Source organism: Notechis scutatus, chromosome 2 (assembly GCF_049901735.1).
Source record: "Notechis scutatus isolate UNSWTSFEM ecotype Mainland chromosome 2, rNotScu1.2, whole genome shotgun sequence".
Lineage (NCBI taxonomy): Eukaryota > Metazoa > Chordata > Lepidosauria > Squamata > Elapidae > Notechis > Notechis scutatus.
This window is the reverse complement of record NC_142010.1, coordinates 242,354,279-242,378,145: the sequence shown is the minus strand read 5'-3', so window position 1 is coordinate 242,378,145 and position 23,867 is coordinate 242,354,279. Positions and strand designations below refer to the sequence as shown.

The 23,867-nt window shown below is 38.9% G+C and overlaps 1 protein-coding gene across 7 annotated transcripts in view; it reads right to left on the bottom strand.

The window, feature by feature from the left end:
• Positions 1 to 15,799, bottom strand: part of ARL15 (ARF like GTPase 15) — a 158,188-nt gene extending 142,389 nt beyond the window's left edge. For 3 of the 7 annotated variants that reach the window (XM_087958434.1, XM_087958433.1, XM_087958436.1), the window contains exon 1: positions 15,267 to 15,750. Coding sequence is in view for 4 of the 7 variants with exons in the window: in XM_026687387.2 (XP_026543172.1) it covers positions 15,267 to 15,278 (12 nt within the window). In the remaining 3 variants the exon portion in view is untranslated. Of the gene's footprint in view, positions 1 to 15,266 lie in introns of all 7 variants that reach the window. The other 4 variants (XM_026687387.2, XM_087958437.1, XM_026687388.2 and 1 more) reach the window with 4 other exon arrangements.
• Between the last annotated feature and the right edge of the window lie 8,068 nt (positions 15,800 to 23,867).

The window sequence follows — 23,867 nt, the reverse complement described above, 5'->3', positions numbered from 1 at the left end:
CTTCTGAAAATATTGTGATGTTCAAAAACCCTGAAAGGTTCCAAATGGAGGAGGTAATCTGAAAAAAAACCCTCCATAAAATTCCACAATTGTAAAATTCCATAATTCTAGGATAATATCCATATCTTATGAGATCTTACATAAAAAGAGTACCAAAAAAAGCCTCAAATGTCACCAAGTTTCAAAATATAGAAGGAAACTACTAAAAGAATATCCATCAAATTTGCCTTAGGTAACTTGCTTATACATCTTTGGCCTTTTTTTGAGAGAGAGAGCTGCTGTCCCATAAGTGAACAAAAACCATTTAGAGCAAGCTGTGGAGGTCAACTCACAATACTGAGAGAAAAAGAGCATCATGTTCAGCTCACACGAAAGAAAACTCCATAGACTATTTCTGCAGCAGTGAGAAAGGAAACAAGCTGGAAGGATGTAATTGTTATATGTACATGCATATAAACTATATACATACTCACCCCTATATATACACACCCCATCTCCTGACATTTCTAAATACTTCCTAGCTTGAGCACACAAGCTACATGTGGAATGCATAAACCAATGAATTGATGAATCAAAGCATATTATTAAACCACATGCTGAAAAAGGGTTAATCTTGCAAGAGTTCTACATCTCCTCTGGAAAGAATACAAAGAAGAGCAACAAAGATGCTTAGGGAGCTGGAGGCTAAAACATGAAGAACGGTTATAGGAATTGGGTATGTCTTTAGTGCAAACTCCTTCAGCTCAGCTTTATCTCCCATTTTCCATATGGCTAATTGAAGGGAAACTGCAAATGAAACATCAAAGAATCATATAAAATAAATATCCTGTTCCACCTCTCTTCTTCCCAGACTCACATTTATTTGTGAGTCTAAACTGAACGGAGCTGAACTTCCTGCTCCTTTTTATTTAAGGCAATTCTGCAATTACTGCACTTCAAAAAGTGACATTTGAAAAATATATACATCTTTTAAACACGTTCAAATATGACTATCAGTCAGGACTGAAAAAACCTGCAGTTCATGCTGAAAAGTAGTGTGTTCTTTTCTATCTATTTAGAGCAGGGGTGTCAAACTGGTGTAGGGTCTCCTGCTTGGGCAAGGGGTTGGACTAGATGACCTACAAGGTTCCTTCCAACTCTGATTATCTGTTATCTAAACTCAAGGCCTGAGGGCCAGATCCGGCCCACAGGGTGCTTAGATCAGGCCTGCGGGGCTGGCCTGGAAACAGCGAAGGACCGGCTCAAGGTGCCTCTGCCAGAGAAAACAGAGCTTGGGTGGACCACATGACCCCAGCCACCCGAGGTCAAACACAACCCTGATGCATCTCTCAATGAAATCAAGTTTGACACCTTTGATCTAGAAACATAAATTAAAAATAAACAGTAACTCGGTATGTTGGCTGGTTAGAAAATAAGTATGAGACCTTTTGGTTTAGATATACAAGCAGTCCTTGAATTTCAACTGGTTCAGTGGTGGGATTCACTACTGGTTCTGTGGGCGTGGCTTGATGGGTGTGGCAGGGGAAGGATACTGTAAATTCTCCATTCCCACCCCACTCCTGGGGGAAGGTTACTGAAAAATCTCATTCTCTTCCCACCCCACTAACCTGCTTTCCAGCTCCATTCTCCTGTGCAGGGCAACAAAAGGGCAACAAAAGAAGACCCAGCTGATCAGCTGGGACTCGAGAGGCAGAGAATAGATGAGGGCAGGGCCAGTCAGTGGTGGTATTTGCCGGTTCTCCAAACTACTCAAAATTTCCACTACTGGTTCTCCAGAACTGGTCAGAACCTGCTGAATACCACCTCTGAACTGGTTGTTTAATAACTGTTCAGAGTTACAGTGGCCTCAAAAAAAATGCTTTATAACCCATAAAGCACTTCCAGCTATTGTAAAATGTCAGCTGCCTCTCTGCAGTCATATGATCACATTTCAGGCACTTGGCAACCTGCTTACATTTACAACTGGTTGCAATGTCCTGCAGTTACATCAGTTGTTCCCAAAGTGGGTGGTACCGCCCCCTGGGGGGGGATGCCTTAGGGGGGCACTAAGAGGTAAGGGGTCGGCAGGGGGATGCTAAGAGGCGGCAGGGGGGTGCTGGAGGTGGGCGGCAGGGCACAATTCAGGGGTGAGGAAAAAATCCCGCCACCGCCGCATTCGAGGAGAAGCCCTGCAGGATCACCCCATTGACCTGCACGCTCCGGTGCAAGGGGCTCAATGGGGTGATCCTGCTGGGCCTCGGAATGCAGCATTGGGAAAGGAGAGCAAAGCCAGAGTGGCTTTGCTCTCCTTTTCAAACATCCCACCTCTGTTGTGTTTGGGGCGAGGCCCTGCAGGTCCACCCCATTGAGCCCCTTGCACCGGAGGCACCTGCCCAAGCAAGTCCGAACGGAGCGGTGCACGAAGTCAATGGGGTGAGCCTGAGAGAGGGAAAGAGAGAGAGAGAGAAGGAAGAAGAGAAAGAGAAAAGGGAAAGAAAGAAAAAGGGACAAAGAAAGGGGGGATGGAAGGAAGGGACAGAAAGAAAAAGAAATAAAGAAGGAGGGAGGAGAAAGATAATGAGATATCTATTCTAGTCCAATCACCTGCTCCAGCAGGGTTAGAAGGGAGTGTGTGTTTGTGTGTGTTCTCCTTGTAATTTACCAATACATTTTGGTTTTGCCTTCTTCAGAATTGGCACTGTAATACATTGGGGAAAAGTAATTTTTTAGGGTGGAGATCTGGTCCGATGGATCCTGTTTAAAGCCTCAACAAAATGCGAGAGCTTCCTGATAGTCTTGACCATGTTTCGTCCAGAAAACCTTTAATAGAAGCCAAAGATGTTTCAATGTGCTGGCAAAGATGTTTCAATGTGGAAAAGGACCTCTAAACTAGGCCTCATTTCAGTCTGATGCATCAGGTCTCTCTCTCTCCCTCTCTCCCCCTCCACCCTCCGTCCCTCCATCCCCCCCTTTCTTTGTCCCTTTTTCTTTCTTTCCCTTTTCTCTTTCTTTTCTTCCTTCTCTCTTTCTCTCTTTCCCTCTCCCAGGCTCACCCCATTGATTTGGTGCACTGCTCCACTCAGACTTGCTTGAACAGGTCCCTCCAGTGCAGCGGGCTTAATGGGGTGGACCTGCGGGGCCGGCACCTAGAACGCAGCAGTGCCGGCATGTTTGAAAAGTAGAGCAAAGCCAGAGGTCGGTAATTTTTGCTGCAAAGAATCACAAAAGCTTCTGGGTTGTGCACAAGAAGGGTTGTGCACATGTCAATGCAATTCAGCAACATAAAGAGATACAAATAAAACAAATCAACAAGAATCGGCAAAGCATCTCTGATTAGATTTTATTCACTACTAGAATCTAATCAGAGATGCTTTGCCGATTCTAGTCCAATGACCTGCTCCAGCAGGGTTAGAAGAGTGTGTGCATGGCTGTCAAAACTCCAAAAACAGGTCAAGTAGTTCTGGGGAGGCCAGTCATAAATTAGAACACTTGCTAAGCAACTGGCCATTGTATTTGGTTTGCCAGTCACCAAACCATGCCCACCCAGTCACATGACCAGCAAGCCATGCCACATTACGTGACCAGCAAGCCATGCCCACCCAGTCACATTATCAGCAAACCACACCCTCAAATTAGGCCACACTCACAGAAATTTGAATCCTGCCCCTGGGTGGGGGGCATTGAGGATGAGTTTGCAGAACCAAGGGGGCGGTTTGGGAACCACTGGTTTAAACATTTCGCTGCTCATCCAAACAGCTTCATCAGTCAGACCAAATTAGGGTAGTTGGGCAGAAAGTCATTGGAATGTACCAACTCCTCCTGCACCAACCTCAGGGGGAAAAACTTTTGGGGGAAAATCCCTGAAGTTAAAGCCAGAATTGGTACATTCCAATGACTCTGTGCTTATTTAACTTGCTGTGACTGATGAAGCTGCTTGAATAAGCAGTGAAATGTCTTAAACTAACTCCAGTTGCTATGACTAAATTTTCAATCAGCTTTATATGGATGTGACAATCTTCATTGACATATTCAGAAAAAAAGGTTTTTACAAAAATTACTGGTTTTGTTTATTTGTTAATTTAGTGAAACAGATTAATCTAAAATCCAGAAAAACATTTTAGATTCTAATTTTAGAAAAGCAAAATCTCTACTTTTCATTGCAAGAAGAAAAAAAGTCCATGCAACACAAGGACATAAACTAAAACACCTATTCTTACATCTTGTCCTCAGGTGGTGTAGAATAGTGTTTCACACACTTTCAAAACTGGTCTTGGATCTGTAATATGTACTATTGATCTTATAAAAGTCAACAGGAGCTAGTCAGACTCGGCAACACATAAACCCTCCACATCACATTAAATATTATTTTAATATTCATTATGAATATTTTGAGTAACATTACATTTAATATTGTTACTGTTATGTCCCTTCCAGGGTGGGATTCAAATTTCTTAACAACCGGTTCTGTGGGCGTGGCCTAATTTGTGGGTATGGCTTAGTGGTCATGTGACTGGGGTGGGAATGGCTTGCTGGTTGGGCATGGCTACATGGTCATGTGACTGGGGTGGGCGTGACCATGTGGCTGGCAACCCAAATTTAAGTGGTATTCACTTAATGACCAGGTGCTCACTTAGTGAATTGCTTAGCAAATGCTTTTGCCAGTTTCAGGCCTGAGAGGCCCAGGCAAGGCCCAGGCAGGTGGCCATGTGGCTAGCAACCCAAATTTAAGTACTCACTTAATAACCAGGTGCTCACTTAGTGGCCAATTGCTTAGCATGATATAAGGATTAATGCAAATTGCAAAGGAAAGACTGCAGAGATTGTGCACAAGTGATTTGTACCAACCAGCACACTATGTAACTGAAGATGGTTTATGTTTTATGTTTTTGTTTATGTTTAAAAAAAATAAAACACTTTTATTTAAAAAAATTCATTTGTGTATGCATGCAACTTCATGTTGCAATATATTGATTTAAACAGAAACAGATAATGTATAATATCAATGTAACAACACTGATGTTATACATTGTATACAGCAACATCAATGTAACAAGAAGTTGCCTGTCTCCCTTTTGGTAAGTTGCTTTTCTTTATTTATGTATTTATATATATTTTATTATCTGTTTTTGTTTTTATTAATCATAAAAACAAAACAGATACTAAAGAAATAAAGAAACACATAAATAAAAATTATTTTACTATTCATCTTGATGTTTCTTCTTTGCTTAAAGAAATATCCATATTTCTATATATCCATCTCCCTACAGTGGTAGTCCTTGACTTATGACCATTCATTCAGGCGAAAAAAGGAACTTAGGGCCCATTGCAATGGTCCTGCAATCATATGATCAAAATTCAGGCTCTTGGCAGGCTGCCCACACTTATCACTGCTTCAAGTTCCCACCTGCCTACCTGCCCCCATCTCTGCCCTGCCCCCAGCCTTATGGAATGGCAATCAGCTCCAGAACCACCTTCTCTTCCAGTTTCCCATACCAAACTTTTGTGTTTTGCACTCAGCCATCTTGGCTGAAGCAGATGTGCCTCGTTGCCTTTACTGCCTCCTTTTCTAACACCTCTTGCTGCTTCACTTTTGGATCCAGTGTTTTCCGCAAACATTAGCTCCATATAGCTAAACCTGCACTGTCTTTGAGAGGAGGGCTGAACAAAGGTCTTAGCAAGACTATTGGCCAGAAAGAACACTGCCCCGTCAAAGGAACAAATTCGGGTCACACAAGTCCTATATGAGGAGAGGCATGAACCTCACAGATCCTTTGACGACAACCCTCATTTTACCTCACTTGTAGCTGCCCTCTTGTTTGTTCAAATCTTTTGCCATTGGAGGTCTGTTTGAAAACGTTCTTAGTAAAGTTATAATATTTACCTTTGTGTCTGGGACAATAAAAACAGTCATGCAGTTTTGAGATTGTTTTGAGATTGTTTGACACCCCACAATGCAAGGCAACAAAAAGGGCATATGTGTGGGGATGATGGAGTTGGAGGCAGTCTTTTATCTCACTGAGGATCAGGGTGGGTGGGACCAAGCCCAGAATGGCTTGGATTGGGATAAATACCCAGTTCACAACACAACAGGATGCTTCGGAAATGCCATTGTAAGTCAGTACAGTCAAATGACATCTTCCACATGGGTGGAAGATCCGCTCTCGCGAGGCTTGACTCACATCATTCTCACAGCGGCGGCCCGCATTTAGCCAAAGCACGCAGGTTGGCGGGCGGCAGAGAGAAGGGGCGGCAGACAATGGGCATCCCTAGCAGGCAAGGCCCAACCCCCGCCCCTAGCAGGCAAGGCCCAGCAGCTGCAGAGAATCCAGGCGGGACCCAAGCAGCAATGGGTCAGCCCTGGCTCGCCTTCTTCTCGGCCACCAGCAAGCCAGGCAACTGGGGTGGGAGGAAGTTGAATTGCGCCCTGAGCACTCCTCTGCTGCCCCCTTGCCTCTTAGCACCCCCCTAAGTCATCCCACCGCCCCACAGGAGGCGGTACCACCCACTTTGGGAGCCACTGCTATAGAGGCTATGAAATCAGGCTGCATCTTTCTGAAATCTCAGAATAGCAATCCTGCTGTTTATATTTATTTTATGGATGTTTTTACTGTTTTTTAAAAATTATTTTAGAATTGTAAGCCACTCAGAATCACTTGGTTGAATGGCTATAGAAATTGAATAAATAAATAAAATCCGGAAGGTGCCAATATCATTCTAATGTCCTGAGTAATTCAGAGAAAGGTGACAATACACCATGCATCCTTAGTTAACATATTCAAAACAGCAGAATTTCAAAATAAGACAAAAATCTCCCTCCCTCCCATTTACAACAAGGTGGATACTGATCTTGAAAAAAATATCTACAATAGCTAACAAGCTTATCCAATACCTACTTTTACATGTTTTAAGTACATAGTAAGTTCCTGTGTTTTGGTTCTCTCTCTGCTTATGATTCAACTGTGACTTTAAAAATACTTGCATGAATATTAATTGAGTACTGTACTACCCAAGAACTGATGTTTAAGAAAGAGCAGTGTATACATTTTGGGGGGAAAAGTAAAGAGGAATAGGATTTGTTTCAAGGCATTTTATTTCTAATGAAAAAACAACATAGATACATATATATTTAAAACCAAGAGAAAACAAACTGAGATGGAAAAAACTGGTTTCTCCTCCTAAAAGCTTCTTAGGAGTTCTACAATTCTTCTTTTCTACTTTCTCCTCCCTGTTAATTCCTGCCCTTCCTATCTCTATCTCTGCTTCTCTTCTCACAAGAACAACTTCTCTTGTGAAAGGTACTGAAGCCAGCATAAAGGAGCTATGCTTTTCCATACAATATCTGCCAACAAGCACAGTAGGGATGATCCATCACTGCCTGCAGAACAAAGCCAATGCCTTCCATGTCTCCTACTATTCTCCTCCTAGCAATCCACTAAAAGTCTATGTCTTTCAGGCTACCCCACTCTAAAATGAGTAATTATTTTAAATTCTTGGCCCTAGTTATAGTTTAACCTTAAACTGTAATTGCAACACAAAATATATTCAAGGATTTCCAACTGGGCATTTCAAGAGAAAATTAGCAGCAAACAAAAGGCATCTTTCAGAGAAACTTGGCTCCCAGCAATGGCTCCTTTTTGTTTTAATCGAGGAATACCTGATAAGTTTCTAAGGAAACCCAAGATGCATTTGGAACTGCTGCTTGGTCTCCTTGATTATAAAATAGCTACATATGGATCCATAGGCAAACTTATAGCAAGAGCTGTGAATCACTTACGCACATGTCCAAATTCTTTTAACTATTGAGCTTCCAGATTAAGAAGACTTCACTGATAGTAACAACAAAGAGATTTTGAAACAGCTTTTAGACAATTAAACACAGTCTAGGCAACCAACACTTAAAATATTGTATTTCATTGCTAGCTATTTTATTAATGTGAGCAGAACTCAATTCTGTGAGGCCACGATTTCTGAATCCACTATTTAGAAGAGGAGCAAAAGAACATCACTAATATGCACACGATGACTGTACCAATTTTAGCGCAACAGAGAAGCTAATTTTGCAGGAAAAGAAGTCTACAAGAATGCATTCAAATGTTTTGACGTATCACATCATCTGAATCTGGAGCGTTATTGCAAATATTGGTTAAGCTGCCAACATTACTCATTGTAGTTTAGCCTACCTTAAGAACAGTTCGGTGTGTTTTAAACTAGATTCACAATTAATTTGGGTTTCAGTACCCATTGGCCCCCCAGAAAAATAAGGAAATATACAAGAGCGATCCAAAAAGAAGTTGTTCCTGCAACAGCATTTCTTTTTATACACACACGTCCCAAACCCATACACATATGGACTTTAAAAAAAAAAAAAGGAGATATTAGAAGCAACAAACTATATTTAGCATTAACCATAGTTAATCTATGGTTGCCAGTTGGATCTTTAAACAAGGTAACTATTTTGGCAACAGCAAATGTTACTGACCATGAAGATTCAGATTTCAATCAGGCAAATAAATGATTTGTTTCAATGCCCGCTATATTAGATGTTGCTTCTTTTCTTGGTTTTAAACATCTGTGCATTGTCCCGAGTCATTGATGGGAGATGGGGGGCTATATATAAAGGTAGTCCTCATTTAGTGATCATTTGAAGTTATTACAGCACTGAAAAAAGTGACTTATGACCGTTTATCACACTTATGACTGTTGAAGCAGTCATATCTCTCACCTGTTTTACATTCGGATGCTTGATAACTGACCCACATTAATGATGTTTGCAGTGTCCCAGGGTCATGTGATCACCTTCTGCAAAATTCTGATGAGCAAAGTCAACGGGGAAACCAATTCACTTAACAACGGTGGTACTAATTTTACAACTGCAATGATTCACTTAACAAATGTGGCAAGAAAAGTCATAAAATGTGGCAAAACTAACTTAACAAATTTCTCACTTAACATAAATTTTGGACTCAGTTGTGGTTGTAAGTTGAGGACTACCTGTATTGTTAAAATGAATCAATAAATACGATCCTCCTTTTTGGCCCTAAACTGTCCTGACCCAAACCCTTTTCCAATAAGACAAACAATAATCAAAGGGAACAGAATCCTTTTAATGAGTCTTACGAGTCCCCAGTTAAAAGGCTGCTGCAAACTCATTAACTTTGATAAGCACAAACCTTGTCAAAACTGTACGAGACTGCCAAGAATCACAGATAAGAAAGAGTCTTCAAATACCAATTTAAGATACTGCAATGTCCACAAGGCTGAGTTTCAAAACGTCTTTGCTTCCTGCAAAAAGAACGTTCGCTTCACAGCTGCCTTTTATCTTCTTGAAGGAGGGACCATTACCTTTCCTTACTCCCGAGTCGCCCGTGCTATTGGAGCTGCTCTTTCCTGTGAGCAATCCTGCATGCACACGCACTTGGCACAGGCTCCTCGGGAACCTCATCACTGCTGCCAGCCCCCACAATCTCTGAAGGCAGCAGTCCACTCCCTAATGGTCCTGGCTCCTCATCTGAGTCCTCGCTCTTCTCAGCCATCCGCACCTGCTGCCGGCTAACCACAACACTAAACTAAATAAAAAACCTAAAGTATCACAACCAGTAAGTGGTTTTGGGAAACAGAGGAGCAGCAGCTCTTGCCAAAATAATTATATTGATAGTATAAAGATCAACTGTCAAATTAACCCTAAATTAACTATGGTTAATGCCAAGTATAATTTAATGTGTTCCATGAATAACAGTCTCAATCAAAACCAGCACCAGGATCTATAAAGGTCTTGGTAGTATTTGCTTCCAAATCAGCTATAAAACAGGAAAGTTAATGTCAAATCATTATCTATACTACAATACTGCCTAGAGTTGAATTGACCTCAACTTTCAAGACATTATGTAGTTTTTAAGGCAACAACATAGAAGTGATTTGCCACTGCCTTCTTCCAGGATTTTTCTGATTTTTATTCTCAGTCTATACTATAAACTTAGTATTTCCTCGAGGTTTATCATTCAAGTATTAAGCCAAAGGTTATCTCTCACCTGCTAAAACTATCTTGAAATTATTGTGGAAGAAATAATGGAAGAAATGCAAGTATATGAGGCATGTTGGCTTGTGGCTGACTGTACAACAGTCAAGATTATATATTTAATTTTGTACCTTTAAAGAGTTTTTAGCTGAAAAAATGGAAGAACAAATGTGGTTTGCATTAAGCTCTATCACCATGACAGAGCTGATGGAAGTCACAACGCTAATGGTAGAATGGAATACAGCAAAAAGCACATTTTCTTTAACGGAAGAAAAATGAACTCTGATGCAAAGCAAATTAATTAAAATGCTACAAGAAATGAGCTGACTGAGTCCATTAAGAAAAATGATTGCAAAGTGCAAGGAAAGTTACCTGTGTGGTGGACATTAGTCTGTAAATATTTTCAGTACACAAGGGGGGAAAACCATGGTAAACATGCTTTAAAAAGCCTGTAAGAGCAGAAGTGTGTGGCAAAACCTAACTTCATTTTGATTTGTCCCAAAGTATTCCAGAGGTGGATACATGTTCTACTAACTTAGCCACCAGGGAATAAATAGACTTTCAAAAGGTACTGAAGACTGAGCTATTCTGGATAGCCTTCACTTCTCACCTGCAATCTTCTTGTGCTAGAATCAACAGAGGCTTTCCAAAGAAAATCCTGATGACAAGAGTTTGCTACCACAGTCCCTGACTTATAACCATTTGTTTAGTGACTATTCGAAGTTACAAAGGCCCTGAAAAAAATTGACTTATGGCTGTTTTTCACTTTTACAACTGCTGAAGCACCCCAGTGGTCATATAATCAAATTTCAAATACTTGGCAACTGGCATGTATTTATAATGATTGCAGTGTCCTGGATTATGCAATCACTCTTTGTGACCTTCTGACAATCAAACTCAATGGGAAGGCCGATTCACTTAACAACCACATTACTAATTTAACTACAATGATTCATTTAACAACTGGGACAAGAAAGGTTGTAACATGGGACAAAACTCTCTTAACAACTCTCTTGCTTAGCAACAGAAATTTTGGGCTCAATTGTGGTCATATATCAAGGACTATCTGTATTAGGTTTTTGTTAGCCAGGTTGGATTAAAATGGTCTCCAAGAACCAATAGAGCCAGATCCACAAGAGAAGAATATTTTACAAAGGGCTTGAAAATGCCAGGGGATCACTTTAAACAATGTATCCAGGATAATGATCTTCAATCAACATCATCAATCATCATTCCCTGCATCGTCTTCTACTTTAACACAGATGGCTAATGCCTGCATGGAAGGCCAAAGCAAAGATGGCAAGACACAATAAATGCAGACGTGAAAATTGCCCAGTTGGACCCGTATGTTGCATCTGATCATGCAAGATGGCATTTGTCAATCCAAAAAGCGGACACTGCACCTGTGGGAATAATGCTAGGAAGATGACAATGGTGGTGGTGATGGAGGAGGAGGAGGAGATTGAACTTCAAGTAGTTTAAGCAGTTTATATTTAACATAACATTTATATTTTACGGATTTTTCTCAATGGCCATTATCTTATCTGCCTCAAATTCTAATTCTGAAATTTCATCGGCCTTTCACCTTGGCAGCTTGGATGCATTACCCTCTGCAGTTCTGTGGGGACAGTATAAAAACATATGCTTCTTTTGTTTCTCTCCCTATAGGGAACCAAGGAAGATATATATTTATCCTATTTTAAAGAATTACCCTGGTAGAGAACACAAAGTCTGCCTGTCACTGCTTCTGCTTCACTGACCAGGACCCTTCACATATATTTCCAGTTGTTCGACTTTGTGCTACATTTGTTGTATCCAACAATCCAAGCTATGGTTGAAGTTTAGCACAAGTCTGGGTTATTGCCACTGGTATCTGTCCTACAGTTACTATAATAAAAATGCAATACAATTGTATTGTAATTGTAATTACAATTGTAATTATAATACTGTACAAATGCAATAGAATTACATAAAATACATTGTTTTATTAATAATTACAAGTCCTATGTTTTCCTTATAAAGGAAAAAATAAACAAATAAATAAATTAGTATTAGACTAATTATGTGATATTCTTGTATTTGTCAAGGGATTACTGTATTTATGGACATCATTACTTTAAGAAAGTAACAGGACAAGAATAGAATTCAAATTTGAATAAATTAGAATTAGAATAGAGTTGGAAACCGTATACCATTTCAGACCAATGTCAACATTTTAGGATATTATTTAACAATGATGTATAAATGTTTACATTTTACCATATATTTCATTGCTTAAATTGTTACTCATGCTGTAAGTGTTTTAGCTACTGAAATTCACTATTAGTCAAATTAAATTGGCAGCACCTAAATTTGAGAAATCGGTAAGTTACCCACAACTATACATATATACCAAGAAGCAGGGAGGAATGATGGGCGACTGGAATAGAGAGAGAAAAATGCCCTCATAGCAGCATTTGTGTGAGTTTTAGCCCAGGTCCTTTTATGAACTTGTCTGGCCCTTCTTCGTGGTTCACCAGATTAGGTCCTTGTATCCCATGGCTCTCTGCCTATGGAATGAACCTTCATGAGATCTGCACTGGATCTCATTTGGCTCTCCCAATGTGTAAAAATAAATATGTTCTTTTGCCCGGATTTTAATATTACTGGAATTTAATATTATGCTTTGTTTTTTAAAAAGTAACTTCCTTGAGTATGTATTAGAAGGGTGAATACAAACAAATACACTTCTAATCTTTTCTGTTTTTCCTTGGTCTTATAAGCACAAACATATAGAACTCTGTGTGGCCATGAGATCATTACAATCATCAATGCACCATGTAAATTATGCTGACTTCTTGACTCCTAAATGGTGCAAACACTGAAAATACAAATGTCAATTATATTATTTTCCAAGTGTTGTTTTTGGCTGAATATTAACAATATATCCAGCATCTGCCTTAACAATTTTATTGTCCTCTAGCTGTTGTCTGTTATGCAGTAATACAAGTAGAAAGTATTCGGTGAGTTCTGAAAGGTCCTGTTAGAGAAAACATTGCCAATATCATTTATGTTCAGAACATAAATTCAGCTTTCTCTTAGCCTAAAGCGATTTGCTAGGGCAAACAACCCAAAATTCATAATGAAGTTCTAGATTGTTCTTCTATAACTTGGCTTGCTTCTAAACCTTACAAACCAATCTACCCAAACTAAATATCCAGGCACTTCAAAGAAAAGAGATTCATATTCCAATCTCCCCTTTATTGCTACAAATGTAATAAATAGTTAATTGCATAAAAGTTAGGGATAGAGGGTAATATGAAAGCAGCTACAACTGAAATATTTTTTCATGAAACAAGCAATTCAAAAGCGCAATTTGCTTCACGTTGCATGCAACAAAGAAAATAAGGATAAGAGGTCAAGCTAGACTTAGCAAAGGGCATTTTGTAAGTTTGTCATGTGCAAGAACATATTTCATAGTCAATTAAACACATTCTGCACACTAGAATACTTTTCCATTACATTCTGCAGCAGTTAAAAAGTTTAATATTTGCTCCAAGTAATAAAAGGCTAGCTTCACCCAGATACAAATTTCAAAAATATTCCTTTAGGAATCTCCAGGCACCTCATGTAGTTATAGTAATACCTGTTCTCAGAATAGTCAAGTTAATTACTAGCAGTCCTTTAAACTATTTTTTAAAAAGTGTCACATAGTCTTAATACAGCAAACATTTTCCCCATCAACACATAGGCTAAATACAATTTACCTCCACAAACTTTTGAAACAAAATAAAAAGATAATGTGTGCTTTTCTAATAGTGGTATGCTTTTTTTTGAAAAAGTAGTCTTGCTTTTTAAAGTAATTTAGTTAGAAATAAATATTTTAGGTAATACAGTATATTGTTCCCAGTGTAAATGCCACACTTATTCTAAAAAGCATCTTTACTAATAGATCAATAAAACACTTTCTTTCTGCTAATAAAGGCATATTTCATCTCAACAGAACTGCAGAAAAATGTAATTTGACACATTCATTCACATTAAATCATTTTATATAAGATTTAGACAAGCTAGGACAGGAAATCATGAATTAACTGATTACTATACTGAGTTTCATACATGTAGGCTACACGTGTATGTTATATTGGAAGGTATTTTTTATATATTAAACATTTTCATAGTTTTATCTAGAAAATATAGATAGCTCTTGAGAATGTCACAAATCAACACATTATTTAGATCTGGCTTAGCCATTTTCTGTATTAAGAAAAAGGTAGGGGGAAAAACTCAGGAAGATTATGAATGAATCCTTACATCTAGAGACCTGTAAAACACAGTGAAGAAGATAAGCTAATTGCACAATGAACGCCTCATCTGAAAGTATCTTTAGTCTGTATCTCTTCCCATAGTGTGCAGCAAAAAAGTAACTTTTTATGATTTTTTCATGGTATGTAATTTATGACTATGCCCCAATCGTTAGCGTATATATTTTGAAAGGCAAAAAGGTGGGCAAGTTAAAAAGCATGGGAAAAAGCTAATATGAACCACAGTGCTTCTCTTAACACTAATCAGTTAGATTGTGCATTGTGTTATAAAAATGTTAATTAAGGAATAGATTAGAGTCAAGATCTTGGCTCCATTCATGAAGGCAATTCAGATTAGTAGCTGCCAGGCCTTTCACAAACCCTAAACTCCTCTAATCTTGAAGCAAACAACTGTGATACAATCTCTCTCTCTTTTAACAAATAAGCCAACTCTCATGAAAGGCTGCTAAATGTTTTCTGCTAAATACCCAATTATTTAAGTACAGAATTGTTCACGCTCATTTCAATGTAATGCATTCAAGCGTCCTGTCAATTTAAGCATTTAGAACCCAAGCTAGGTGACCTGGTTCAGGACTTTAGAAGCCTAATAACCCAATGAGAGTGTAGTAGTCCATTTAAGGCTTTAATTGTTCTGAAAGCCACCAGATTCAGAGCCTGGAGCATTCCGTTTTCTAGCCAGGAGTTTACATAAGCACAACTGGGAAACTTTCTTGTCCACTACCCTTTGTCAGCACCACAGAGAGGAAAAAAGGTGATTTCCGACTTCTAAAAATCAACAGCCAAATTCCACCTCGTCTGAAAGTACAAGAAAGAGAGCGCTATATACTTGAGGACCTCTGGACAGACAGACAAGCAAACAGAAAATAGGTATAAACAATGGATTTGGGAGCATGCAGGGTTGAAATCAGGTTCGCCCTAAATTGGGAGCAGGGGGAAGATTTTGCATTCACTTTGCACCGGGGACTTACCAGATAATCCATGAACTGGGGTAACTAGATTTGGGCGCGGGGGTGGGTGGGTTTGCCAAGAGCAGCCTGCTTCACACCCAGGCTGCAAACGTCCGAAGAGCGACCCACAGCCCCCGGTGCTGGCGAGCCCTGCCGTCTCGCCGCCCTGCAAGGATGGGAGGAATCGCAAATCCCCGAGCGCTTGGAGAGGAATGGAGCTGCTCGCTCTCTGCTGGGTTGCCTGGCTCGTCTCGGGCGCCAGGCTCTCCACCTCGCCGGCTGGACGCGCGCGAAGGATTAGCGGGCTTGTCGCCTGGCGCTGCCCTCTGTCCGCCGGAGCTCCTCGCGCTACCACCGCCGCCGCCGCCAAGCGCCCTCCCGCAGCCAGACGGAAGAGGCGGCTGAGCGGCAGGACAGAGAGACGCTCGCCACCCGCTGCAGCGCCCCTGAGGTTTCAGGAACAGGCAGCTTTTTCCCCGGGAGCGTCACTGTCAGCTGATCGCCCACGTGAGAGGGGCGAGCGGAGGCTCTTAAAGGAACAAAGCGCGCGTTGCCTTCCAAGGGCGAGAGTCCCGGAGGAGAGGCGAGGAAGCGCCAGCCGGGGCTCCCGCCAGCGGCCGGAGGGTTTGCCAGATGCCATGGGAGGAGAGGAAATGAATGAAGGGACTCCAAGGAGACGGGAGCGGCGTCAGGGCAGAGACATACGGCAAACTGTAGCCGAGTCCTTTGGCAGTCGGCCGGACCTCCATAAGCAGGGGCTCCTCCGTGGCCTGGCGCTCGGAAAGCGCTCTCGAGCTGTGCTTGACTCCGGTTCCCGGAGCTCAGCATTCCTGAAGCACAGACGAGGGCCTTCCGGGCGCTTCCCTGCAGCGCTAGGCGCTCCAAGGGGTTTGGAAAACGACCGGGGAGAGCCTCTTCCAGTCAGAAAGCGGGGAGCGGGCAGCGGGCAGTAAAGGCACCAATCGGGACTCCTTCCGACTAATCGGTAGAGTGAGCCATGAACTATGGCAATGCCCCTGCACCATACAAGGAGGGAGGCAATAAAGTGCTAGGGCCCTTTTCCGTCTCTCAATATTTGCAAAAACTGTCTTTATGAGGTGAAATTTTTCTGGCCAGCATGACATCTTCCTGATTATAAACACTCGTGTAAAGCTTTCAGGTGGCATTTTTAAAAAAAAAAAAAAAAACCTATTTAAAATACTTATAGCTGTTCATTAAGCAAAATATCTCAGTAATATACTGTAAACCAGAGCAAGGAATAAATAAATTCCATGGAAGACTTTTATTAAGATGAGTTATGTGTCAGGATCATGCAAGTCTGATAGTGTTTTTCCTCCTCCTCCTCTCACCCTTATATGACAGGGTGACATTTACATTCTTCTTCAGCCACGTTTTCTTGCTTTGGTAACATACCTATCTGACAAGATCTTTACTATCTACACTGATGGTGGGTTGCCAGCCATCAAAAGTAATATATAAATAATTTCAAAGCCATCCCAGTTTTGAAGTCAGGCATTTTTCTCAACAGCAATAGCCATGGTAAGGCTGCTATGCAATTGACTAAAGAGTGCCAAAATCAAAAACAAAGAGAAGAAGGTGCTGCTTGTGGAATTTCAGTTTTGTAGCCAAAGCAGGAGAAAATCAGTTTGCATGCTTAAAGAGGGTAACATCAAGAAAACACATCATTGATGCCAAGTTGATATCAATACTGTTTCTAGAAGGGGTGAATGAATTTGGTCTGAAATAAGACACCATGAATACAAATTGGGATTATTGGGCTATACTGCTTTAGTGCCCAAATGAAGAAGAAAGAGCCTAAACATAAATATATACTTATTTGGTATGGCTGTTCAATTAGCTCTGTATCGCTCTAATGGCAATGTAGTCCAGCAGCATATATAGAGTTTTGTAGAAGAATGTTTTGCTGAAATCAAGGTATACTATGTCCGACCAGATTAAACTGACCATTCTATCAAAAAAAAGATCAGATTGGTTTGACCTGACTTATTCAAGCCATGCATTCATTTCTACATGCTTACAAACCAACTTCTTAATAATCTGTTCCACAACTTTGGTATCTGTATGAGATTTACCAGAGTGTAGTTACCCAGGTTCTCTCTCCCTCCCCACATTTTTGATAATAGAGACATATTTGCCCTTTTCCAATTCTCCAGCACTATGCCCATCCTCCACAATTTTTCAAACATCATGGAAAGAATATCATACTAAAAAAAAGGGGAAATATATATCCTGGACAATGGCATTTCCTTTACTAAAGCTTTGACTGGTAGATCAACATGTTGTTGCAGAAAGACACCCAATCTAAAACAGTTATTTCTTATTCATAACAATTATATTACTAATATGCAGGATATAACAACAACACCCTGAAACAGGCATGTTTAACCTAGCTTACTTGTGAACCCAGCACTGTATGTAGTTTATGGCTTAACGACATTGCAAGTCAAAATAAATTGATTAAATAAGTAATGATTTCATTTTTTTAATGACATGTAATCACAGCTAATGTTATCTGCTATTGCAGAAATTCCTGTATAGGCTCCTTTTGTAATTTGATATAGCCTATCATTTGTGAACAATAGCTTACTATATTCTGGGTCTTGGTTTGCAATGACATAATTATCCATGGTTAATTGAAAGAATTCATGGTGAAAAAACTGAACTACAATTTATAAATATTAAGTTCTACATTCTTAAATTTCAACAAGCCCAAAGACTTTTCATCTCATGGTTAATCTCTCATTGATAAAAATAGATTTGTAGCACACCCAGTAATTATTCTTGTCTTTACCCATTTCTTCCTGCTTTATTACATAGATATCTTAAATCTCCCATTCCCATTGCATTCCACCTACTTTTATATTTCTTCTAGAATACATAACTATTTTTTCATCTAATAAGCACACATTTCCACAACAGCTTTTTTTTTTCGTATTTCAACAAATGCTCCTTGCAAAAGTGCATACTTTATACCCGACCTTTCTATCAACATTTGCACATCTTACAACATTTTCAACTATTTTTCTGTTTTTAGGCACGCAAACCCATCAACTTGCTCTTCTTTTGCCATTTATGACAAACACTGGTTCCATTTTCCAAATATTATTATTATTCTTTTATTAATTTTGAAATCCACATTACAGAATCTAACATTGGCTCAAATGATTTCAACTCTTGGCCAATAGGGTTGCATCAATTGCATACGAATTAACATATACTTTAATGTTCCAAACAATATTCTTAAATCTCCATAAAATTTCTTATACATATTATCCATAAATACATGAAGCCACCAAGGAGACTTTAAACATCCTTGTGCTACTCTCTGCCTCAACACTGAATCATTTTCCAAGTATACCCCTTATTTTTACCTCTGCTTTACACCCATCACATATCACTCTTATTAACCAAACCAAACAATGTGAATTCCATACTACTGAAATTATCACATATACCATTAGTCATGTGTCTTTCAAATACTTACTTTTAACGTTGCATGAATTATATTGGAAGCCACATCCTCCTCCAAATTTTGTATCCCATATATCAATTTCAGAGTTCTTTAGCAGATTTAGCTGGGCCAAAATATGACATTATTTTTGTTCATAACAGAAACTTATTAACTAATTTCCTGCATTTCTACCTACATTTTTTATTTTAGAAATTTAAAAATAGTCTCTAAATATATTTAGATACATATTTATCACATTTGTATATTCTCTTCCTAGCCAAAGTGTTCCAAAGTGTTCCATCCACTGCTCTTCACGTACACAACTCCAGATTTGGAAAAACGTTCCATAACTCAAGCCCATATAACATTTCTATGAGGAAAATGGTCAGTTTAAAAATGTGGTAGGCAGACAGACAGATCTTTGTCTTTACTTCTTCTTTTACTGCTTTGGGTGTCGAGGGAAATAGAGAGTTCTGGCTCTTGCTGTTCTGGTGGCCTCAACCATTATTAATTGATTTTGTGTATTGTGTCTTTTATGTTGCCTCTCCATGTTCTTCTGGGTCTGCCTCATATTCTTTGACCTTCTCTTTTTGTACATGCCTTATATGGCATGGAATTCCATGACAGATAGCTAGATAGGTAGGTAGATAAAATTTGACATAAATAAAATAAACCTTTATTATTCATATTATATTTCTTGCTGAAATGGAAAAATCCGCACTTTCCATGTTTTATTTTTCCCATCTCTTCTATCCTTTCAATAATAATTATTCTCAAAAGCTTTTCAGACACACTTAACAAATTTATCTCCCTGTAGTATGGTATTCATCAATGTTACTTTTCCCCTTTGTGTAGGGGAATAGTAACAGCACTATTTCAGCCCTCAAGCAGAGACATACATACAATGTAGAAATGTTCGTGCACTGTGACTCAGAAGGCAATCACAGCCATGCTCTCATGTTTTTTTTTCAGTTCTGCCATCTGCCATCTGCACCTGTAGCTTGACAATTTTTCAACATTCACTTTATAATTTCTTTTTCATCTTTTCTTCTAGATGGTGGTGTAATTGACATTTACAGAATTCATTTTAGTTCCAATCTTCAGCACACATTTCTCTAAAATACTCCCTCCAGCAGTTTATTTCTTGGATTTTTAATTGTTGGAATTTTACTATTTTTTAAAAATTTAATTCCATCCATCTTGCAGTTCTGTCCTGCTCAGTTTAGGCATCCACCCACAGTTCAATCCAGCAACTCCCATCTACTACGCAGCCCAGATATGAAAATGTTTTCTCCACTTAGGGCCTCGTTCTCTGGCAGATTACCAATAATTAATCTGAGCAATTGTTAAAACTTGCAAGGGGGATTTTACAGGATCTGTCTAATCAAAGGGGGCATTTGCCATGCATACAGGAAAGAATTTTCTTTTGTACCAATCTTATAGAATGCTCTCAGTATAAGTATACATTTCTCTTGGTTTTTTAATTTGTCCTATTCAATTATGGAACTGCAGCTTAAATGTTTTAATGTTTTGTTGAGATTTTTATCTGTTATCATTGGGTTTCTATACTTTAATGCAAACATGTTACATAAATGTGATTAATAATGCTTTGCTTTTGTAAGCAGTCTTGAGAACTTGATTGAAGTACAGTATAAAAATAGAAAATAATTAGGTGGCCCAGTAATTTATGAGTATTACTAGATTTGCAATATCTTGCTGCATTCAATTAAAATATGTCAGAGTTTGAAATAGTCAAAAAAAATATGGCAGTAGTCTCATTATCAACAAAACTTGCTTTCGCATTACACTTAAAATTGTAATGTATGTATGGAATCAACTTGACAGATACACCACACATCTATTACTTAAAAGAATTGAAATCTATTAGAAATACATGTAAATAAATAACACTGATCTTTTAATATATAAAAATATTTGGAGCAGATTATCCCACAAGTCATTTCAATTCTCACTGGTCTTCTGTGGGAGTTTTTTTTTCTAAATTGGGTGTCGTGACAGGAATGAATTTGTTTTAGTTGCTTTGGGAATGTTTAACCCAGATACTCAGTAGTGGGTACAAATTCAAAGCCGCATGTCCTTGATAATCCCATTCCAATACTGAGCATTTCCACTGAATAGCATACCTGGGAAATATACCTCAGGGATGCTGACTCAATTTAAAGGTTCCCCCCTTCCAAAAGTTAAATTGGTTGAATTTGTACACCATTCTTTGGTGAAAGGGAGGAATGGGTGTGTCGAAGTATAGAAAGCAGTGGAAAAGAGGAAGCTGGAAAACATTTTATTTTCCAACCATTCTCCTCCCTGTTCCCATTTCCTGAAGTGATTGTTTGACCTTTACCAACAGGATAACAGCAGGAAATATAAAAACAAAACAGGGTTCAATGAGCAGATACTAAAATGCAACAAGGGCCCAGTTCAAGTAAACAGAAAGTTGGATGCAACCCGTTGTACCATGGGAGAACCATCTCACAGAAGAATCTTAATTTTATGGGCTGTTTGCAGTCTTTATTGTTGCCATTTTTGCACTTCTGGAAACAAAATGCACCCTTCATGAGTATGCATCCAAAACTTTATATCACCTGCTTTGTTCTTTTAAACAAGAACATCCTTAGAAGATGATGACCAGAAATCATATCCTATATATAATACTTAAATTAATCAACTTAACCTCAAGGATCTGGAGACGTACATAATAAAGAGCTATAATTTCTAATCTGTTTACTGTACTCAAATAACGTACAGCTTGGACTACAGATTTGTTTTTCTGAGCAAGAAGCTGGCTTACAGGAGACACAATATTAACAGATTAACAGATAATAAGAGTTGGAAGGGACCTTACAGGTCATCTAGTCCAACCCGTTGCCCAAGCGGGAGACCCAACACCATTTCTGACAAATGGCAGTCCAATCTCTTCTTGAAAGTCTCACAACTCTCACTTCCACAATTTCTGAGAGCAAGGTGTTCCATTGGTTGATTGTTCTCAATCAACCAATGTCAAAGCTGCTAAAATGCCTTCTTTATTGTGCAAGTAAAAGAAGGAGCAGCACACGCATTAAAAAGGTAGCACTTTTCTGTTTTTATTTGCATAGTATTTGAAGTGGATTTGCCCTTTTTTCTTTGTCTGCATAGCACAAAAACTTACAGTTTTGGAAATGGTTGATTCCTATATCTTTTCCTGCATTGTGTAGTATCATGTTTAGCAGAATCTTTCTACTGTAATAGATGAAGCACTCCTAAAATATTCTGAATATAAACATTACAAAGTCAAGGTTAGGAGACTCCCAAAGATGCTGGTTATTTGAGTTGCCTCTTATTTCCAATCCTTGCTAAGTGTAAGAAATAAATTCTCTGCAGGTTTTATTGGAATAAAAATCATTTTTATGCTGTGCAGCTTATTTTAACCTCATTTATTTTATCTTGGGTCTTGATAAAAATTAGAGAAAGGAATGTGTACAATAAATCATCATCTCAATTTTATGCTTCAGTAAATATAGATTAGCTGTTTTTTTCTCCTGTAGAAATAAATCATGATATATTACATAAAGTGAATATCTTGCTGACTAAACCAGCTTTGGTGAGGAACATATGGCTCCAAAGAAAATGCCATCTTACGATGTATAACCATGTGTAACCATGGAATTATTTTCCAATAATCAAAATATTCAAAAGGGTGGTTTATAATGGTTTTACATTATAAGCATCAATATTCTTCCTGTCCTCCTGCTTCAACTTTTGCTTACATAGAATAAAAAAACAATGCAGGTTATCGATGTTCCTTCCTCTGATTTTAAAACCACACTCATCTTTTTCCAATCCAGCTTCCATTAATGTATATTTGGTATAAAGGTTGAATAAATACAGGAAGAATAAACATCCTTGTCATTCTCCTTTGCCAACTTGAAATCAGTCTATTTTTCTCCCTGTCATAAACCAGGATTATAACTTTTAAATAAAATAAATAAAGTAACCTTCAGTCTTATCTGGAGTATTAATCAAGTTGTAACTCAATCACAATTTAATCTTGAAAAGCAGCATTTAGTCGAAAAAGGTGTGGATATAATGTGAAATAAATAATTCATGAATAGTTGAAAAATAAGAAAATAATGGATATGAAAAATAATAATGATCTATAAATACTATACAGCTTGTCTTATAGTAAAATATAAGAGATAAATTCACAATTTTCACATGATTTTTTTTTCAATGTTTATATTAACAATGTTTTTTTCCCCAAAAAATAAAACAATAAATCATGAGGTGCAGGAAATTTGATCATTATTCATTTACATTTTGGGTATCTAAGAAGTACATGATCTAATACATATAATCCCTGGATTATGAGCATTTCCTTAGTGAACGTTCAAAGTTACACAATAAGTGTCCCCTAGCATTTGCAAACAAGTCCCAAAACTACAAATCTTGCAACACCATGGCAGTTGTTCACCCTTATGAACAACCACAAGGTCTCTGCAACGTTCATCCTGAATGTTACCAGTCAAAATGGAGCTTCCAAGGGGCAGATCCACTCCTTCGACACTTTGTTTGGTTCTCCAGAGGCCTCATCTACCATGTTGCAGGCCCAAATGGAGTTTCTAAGGAAGCTCCATTTCGACCTGCAACGGGCCAGGGGAGGCCCATGGAGGGCCAAATGGAACTGCAGGGGGTGCACGCGGCTTTGAGAGGCTGGAGAGGAGACTGCTTGCTAGATCTTTACAAGGTAAATGACCTGGCATGGCAGGTTGGGATATAAAGCAATTGTGGGAAGCATGAGGTATTTCAGTGAGTCAGGGAGGCCTTGGATGGTTTTAGGCAGGTGGCCTGTTCCATGGGCTTCCCTACCCTGAAATACCTCGTGCACTTAACAAGCCTTGCATTTGATTAGCAAATGTGTGAGCGAAAGGAGGGAGTGATTCCGTTCAAGGTACAAGATTCACTCCCACAAATCCTTGGGTTACGAATGGAATGGGCAGGCTCCATTACATTCGTAACTCAAGGACTACTTGTATGTATAGAAGACATTATATACGGGAGTCTCTGTGGTTAAACTGGGAGAAGATTAAAAGACAATGTTATTTGAAAATTCCAGTCTGGTTATCGACTATTGAAGCATTTTCTTATCCTATAATATA